The sequence below is a fragment of the Setaria viridis genome, chromosome 8 (genome assembly GCF_005286985.2).
Source record: "Setaria viridis chromosome 8, Setaria_viridis_v4.0, whole genome shotgun sequence".
Classification (NCBI taxonomy): Eukaryota; Viridiplantae; Streptophyta; class Magnoliopsida; order Poales; family Poaceae; genus Setaria; species Setaria viridis.
This window is the reverse complement of record NC_048270.2, coordinates 3837381-3843585: the sequence shown is the minus strand read 5'-3', so window position 1 is coordinate 3843585 and position 6205 is coordinate 3837381. Positions and strand designations below refer to the sequence as shown.

General features: G+C 46.4%; 1 protein-coding gene across 1 annotated transcript; it reads left to right on the top strand.

The window, feature by feature from the left end:
• The first annotated feature begins 330 nt into the window (after positions 1-330).
• On the top strand, positions 331-2554 carry LOC117866462 (auxin transporter-like protein 3). Its single transcript, XM_034750667.2, has 5 exons — positions 331-812; positions 969-1081; positions 1232-1415; positions 1548-1645; positions 1723-2554. Exons 1-5 carry the CDS (start codon positions 417-419, stop codon positions 2378-2380), a joined length of 1449 nt encoding a protein of 482 aa, XP_034606558.1. The 5' UTR covers positions 331-416; the 3' UTR covers positions 2381-2554.
• Positions 2555-6205: the final 3651 nt, after the last annotated feature.

The following is a 6205-nucleotide window of genomic DNA, read 5'->3' as shown; positions in this document are numbered from 1 at the left end:
ACCAGCCCCCAAGCTACACTGTAGCACTGTAGGCTCTAGGCCTCTAGCTACGTATACGTACAGCCATGAACAATCACTGTCCATATGTACTAGATCCTAGATCCCTCCTATTATAAACCAAAGAAAATAAAAGAGAGAGAAAAATTATTGAAGAGAAAAAAAAAAGATGACAAGTTGCATGTCAGCAGCAGCTAGCCGCATGGGCCAGGCCGCTCGTGTGCTGCCGCCCCGTCCATGCACGCACCCATCACAGCACTCTACAGTGACACGAATGATTTTTTTTTCTATAGCTTTTCTGATGATTCGCCAGCTCGAGCCTAGCTATATAGTATTGGAAGCAGAAGTGTCAGATCATAGCAACGAGAAGGGATCGGAGGAAGAAGAGACGAGCGAGGGAGAGAGACGACCAGCCTAGGATGGCGTCGGAGAAGGTGGAGACGATCGTGGCCGGGAACTACATGGAGATGGAGAGGGCCGGCGGCGTCGTCGGCGGCGACGCCGGAGGCGGCGGAGAAGAAGCGGCGTCGGCGGCGACGTCGAGAAGGGGCGGCAACAAGGCGCTGTCGAGCCTGTTCTGGCACGGCGGGTCGGTGTACGACGCGTGGTTCAGCTGCGCGTCGAACCAGGTGGCGCAGGTGCTGCTGACGCTGCCCTACTCCTTCTCGCAGCTGGGCATGGCGTCCGGGATCGTCTTCCAGCTCTTCTACGGCCTCATGGGCAGCTGGACGGCATACCTCATCAGCGTCCTCTACGTCGAGTACCGAACAAGGAAGGAGCGGGAGAAGGTCGACTTCAGGAACCATGTCATCCAGGTAAATTGTTTCTTTAATTTGCTATTTTATTTGTTTAATTTGCTCTCATTATCATTATCTAAGAAGGATATATAGCATAAATTGGACATGAAAAAGTATGGAAAATTAATTGTTGGATCTTGATCCTTTGATCGATGTTGCTGGAAATTGGAGCAGTGGTTTGAGGTGCTTGACGGGCTGCTGGGGAAGCATTGGAGGAACATGGGCCTCTTCTTCAACTGCACTTTCCTCCTCTTCGGCTCCGTCATCCAGCTCATCGCATGTGCGAGGTAATCATCCATCCATGCATGCGTGCGCTTAATTCACATCATCAATATAATTAATAGTCACAATATTATATAGTCTTGTAGATAATCTGTGATCTGACGATGTGTGCACTGATGATGATATCCATGGATGATGCATATATGGGCATGCAGCAACATCTACTACATCAACGACAAGTACGACAAGCGGACGTGGACGTACATCTTCGGCGCCTGCTGCGCCACCACCGTCTTCATCCCCTCCTTCCACAACTACCGGATCTGGTCTTTCCTCGGCCTCCTCATGACCACCTACACCGCGTGGTACCTCACCATCGCCGCAATCACGCACGGTCAGGTGAGTGAGTTCTATGCATGCATGACGCAGACGATCACGCTCTCGTCCGCTCATTTTTCTCCATCAGCTTTGTTCTACGTCCCGTGAAACGACTAACATACCATCGTTGAATGAATGACGACATTATTATAGGTGGAAGGTGTGACGCACTCGGGCCCTACAAAGATGGTGCTCTACTTCACCGGGGCCACCAACATCCTCTACACCTTCGGAGGCCACGCTGTCACAGTGTAAGCCTACCTGGCATCATCCTAGCTTCACCACACACAGTGCCAGCTGATCATTCACGCATGCTGACGTGTCACAGGGAGATCATGCACGCGATGTGGAAGCCCCAGAAGTTCAAGCTTATCTACCTGGCCGCCACGCTGTACGTGCTGACGCTGACCATCCCGTCGGCCTCCGCCGTGTACTGGGCCTTCGGCGACACGCTCCTGGACCACTCCAACGCCATCTCCCTCCTCCCGCGCTCCGGCTTCCGCGACGCCGCCGTCGTCCTCATGCTCGTCCACCAGTTCATCACCTTCGGCTTCGCCTGCACGCCGCTCTACTTCGTCTGGGAGAAGCTCGTCGGCGTGCACGAGTCCCGTAGCCTGGCGCTCCGGGCGGCGGCGAGGCTGCCCATCGTGCTTCCCATCTGGTTCCTCGCTATCATCTTCCCCTTCTTCGGGCCCATCAACTCCACGGTGGGGTCGCTGCTGGTCAGCTTCACCGTGTACATCATCCCGGCGCTGGCGCACATGGCCGTCTTCGCGCCGGCGGCGGCGAGGGAGAACGCCGTCGAGCGGCCGCCGCGCGGGGTCGGAGGGTGGGCCGGCATGTACGCCGCCAACTGCTTCGTGGTGGCGTGGGTGCTCGTCGTCGGATTCGGGTTCGGCGGGTGGGCCAGCACCGTCAACTTCGTCAGGCAGATCGACACCTTCGGGCTCTTCACCAAGTGCTACCAGTGCCCGCCAAAGCACTGACACGATAACCATGTTGTTGGCATAGAGAGATCAAGATTGAGCAGAGCTTGCTGAATTTCCATGTCGGCATGCATACGACGACATGATTGATGGCTTGTCAGTACGCGCGCTGTACCTGTATGTATGTGTGTGTATCTCTAATGATATATATATCGATCGAATTATTAGTTATTATCTCTGAGCTGTAACCATGTTTGTTCAGGTTGGTTTTTTCTTTCTTGTTTTTGGTTGAGAAAGAAACAGTTTTGTTTGGCTTGTAAAAATTCAGGTTTTAATTACGACCACGGTGCAATGTTCCTGAAAAAAAAAACACTCTGATGCTTGCATTGAGCTCGTTGGATGCATGCAGCGCAAAATCAGAATAATTTGGATGGGATTTTTGGAGATTGCGTGATATCCGATACACAATCTAAACCAATGTTTCAAATTTCCACGAATTTCAGTGATTTTGGTGGTGACCGTAAGAAAATCCCGAAATTTATTTTATTTCGACCTGAATTTGTTTATGTTTTCTTTTTTTCTGAAGGAAATGTTTAGTTTCCTTGTTTACAATTGCAGACATTTCTATGTAATATGGATATGATCATGGTTGCTTTTTTTTTTCCACTGATGACATCCATATATAGCATAACTGTAAAATGACCATGACACACTAGACACTTGTAAAGTCACATTACAGCCTAGCTTGATAAGCATTCATGCATGCTATATGGGCTTTAATTTGGAGGAGAGAAGGAAGAGGAACTGTATGCATTGCATGGTCTGGTCCACCATCCTGTCCTGCAAAAAAGGTTGCTACTGTAGGAAGATCGAACTGAAGGTGTGTGGCTGCATGTTGGAAAGGTGAGTGAGGCTGCATGCATGTGTGGTCCATGCCTGGCTTTGTTGTGAAGAAAGGACTAGTTTGGAGGAGACTAGTTTATTTGCATCCATCTATCTGGTCCTGAAAGGTCATGATGCTTGCAGGCAGCCAGTACAGTGAGAAGGTTCAGGACTCAAAGCATGCATGTGGTACCTCTCATGTGGTTGCATGATGGACTTTGGGGGTTTGGGTCCATATGGTAAGAATTCATCTGGATAAGTTAGTCTAGCATATCACAGTTAGATCAAGAAACCCAATAACTAAGGCTGGCTCTAAGAAACATGCATGTTACAGCCCTCAAGATCTGGAGAATTCAGATGAATTATTGAAGTGCACAAACGACGTGAATGGCTGTAAACATTTTGCAGACTGAAGGTGACTTAAATCATGTTCTAGGGCACTTCTATCTTACTACTATTAATTGGAGGCTCATTTTGGAGCCTTCGCATCAATTCTCACAAGGGTCTCACAAGGTATGATAGAAAAAGAAATAAACCCTAAAAATTCTTACAAGGAACGCAAACATCTGCCATCAATTCAATAAACTCTAATCATCATTGACAATAGCATCCATTAGGTCTGATTTGCCTTTATATTTCTCACTTATGTCATTATGTAGAACAATGTAATAGTCCATTTTTTATAATAAAATACAAAAAATGTAAATAATAGGTACAATAAGAACTAGAGTTCCAACTTAATGTTCAGACACAAAATCGCAAGTACTAGTAACATCAAAATTAGAAAGCCAAAATCTACATAAGGGTTGCGACAAAGTTGACAGAACTCAAGCTAAAGTTTCAATTAACACATAATAAAGAGGAGCATTGTTGTGATGCAAAGGAGAAAAACTATGAATATAGATGGAACACACATATAGCATAACTAGCAACCAGAGTTTATCACAAACCGGATATAGATATTGCAAAGTACCTATATACGAGTATTATGTTAAGCAATCTCGATTAGCTGTGAGTCCTAAATTTGTATGTGGACTTCTAATACTTGTATCTTTTAATATTGTAGCCCGGGTAGGAGCACGGTTGATGGAACAGTAGTTATGAGGAGATTAGCAGAAAAGAAAGCAATAGTCAGCTGGGTAGCATATGCTTATCGCACAGGTCGGAAAGATTCAGTCAGCGAACGAGAACAGTTGGTTCCCTGCAGACCATACTCAACCCAGTCCAACCTCTGTCTACAGATACGCTAACAACTATAGACACTAACAGGTCATGGAACGATAGAGCAAAATCCACGGCATCCATGAATGATGCATGTGGCGCCTAGTCCATGGACAGCAGCTCTGAAGCAAGGAACCAAGAGGCAGCTGCCAAAACCCCTCTCGGCTAGCTGCCTCTCGCTCTACTTGGAGCTTTTCTGTCTCCATGCGTGCAGTATGTAGCCTCCAATGTCCAATCAATCAACACGCAGGCGTATGTCCGCGGACTGAGTGCCGGCAGCTCCGGTGACCGTGGACTGGCCTCGGCGTCCTTAGCGGGCGTCGTCGTCTTCTTCATGTCCGGTGGGCAGACAGGATCATTTCAGAAAGGTTATGGTGCAGGCAAATAAAGGTGCAACCAATTCAGCACATCATCCTTCCCCTCTCCTCATTGCCTTGATGTCTGGACGCTCTGATCTCTGAGCCGCTAAATTCCTTTCGATGAGTTTGGTCATATTAACTTATCATAAATTCAGTTCAATTTGCTTAATAGTCCAAGTGTTGACGACAATATATAAGACGCCATCTTTGTGAATTTGTGATTTGTGAATACCACCAGAACCAAAAGAAGAAGAAAAAAAGCTCTGCAGGAGCAAGAAGCCGGGACCTATCTATACCTGCAGGACCATGGATCATTCAGGTCCTTGCATGCCTACCCCTCCAGGGACAACCAGCAGGGTACCAGCACCACCACACCAATCAGGCAGGCAAGGACACACACAAAAACATGGATTAGTGCAGTCCTTAACAGCTGCTAACCACAATTAACAAGCAGATACTGACACTGCAGAAGGACCAAGGGTTCTGAGTACACACTAGCATGTCAAGCATGACACTGCCGGGTGAAGAAGCAACACCAACACAGATACCCTCATGTTAAATACCAGATCTGCCGGAGAACCTTGATGGATCAATGGCAGGGCAGGCTCATTTCTTTCCTTTTTGTAGCAGAAGCACGTGTGATCGTCCGTGCACCTTTCGGTTCTTTGCATAGCAATAATTGGGAGGGTCCAATGAATCATGGATTGGCTGTGATAATTGCCAACAGATGTGACCCCAAGATTCTTGAGAAACTAACTGTCCTAGAACAACTGATCTAAGATGTATGTTGTTGTGTTTTTTTCTAAAAAAATGTATGTTGTAATGAAATGATGCCATGGTGTACATTTGTTCTCCTAAATCCAAAGCACATTTGGAAGTCTGGGTGAGTGGAAAAAGATGGTGAAAATTTTGCCACGCCTTGGACGAAATTGTAGCAGTCAATATGCCTATTTGTATAAGAAAAGCAGGCAAATACTCCATCCGTTCCAAATTGTAGGTCGTTTTAGCCTTTTTAGGTTCATATATATTATTATGCATTTAGATATAGTGTGTGTCTAGATGCATAATAATATCTATGAACCTAGAAAAGTCAAAACGACCTACAATTTGGAACGGATGGAGTAGCAAACAAGGAATAGTAGCAGAAGGAGATCCAACAGTTAAAGTGTTCCCTTGTGCAGCATAACAAGCTTGGCCTTCTTATCTTATATGCCCTTTCGGCCAATGAGTATGTGAATACTTACATTACATGGCTGATAAGATAGTGCAAAGCTACCCTTGACCCTTGTACATCATTGGATACTTTGAAGACTTCTTTCCAAGGATTTAGATGACTTACCAAAAGATTTGGAATAAAGTCTACGGCATCAAAAAGATACTTTGGCGAATTTTCAATATATAGGGATGTTTGAGAGTTTTCAAG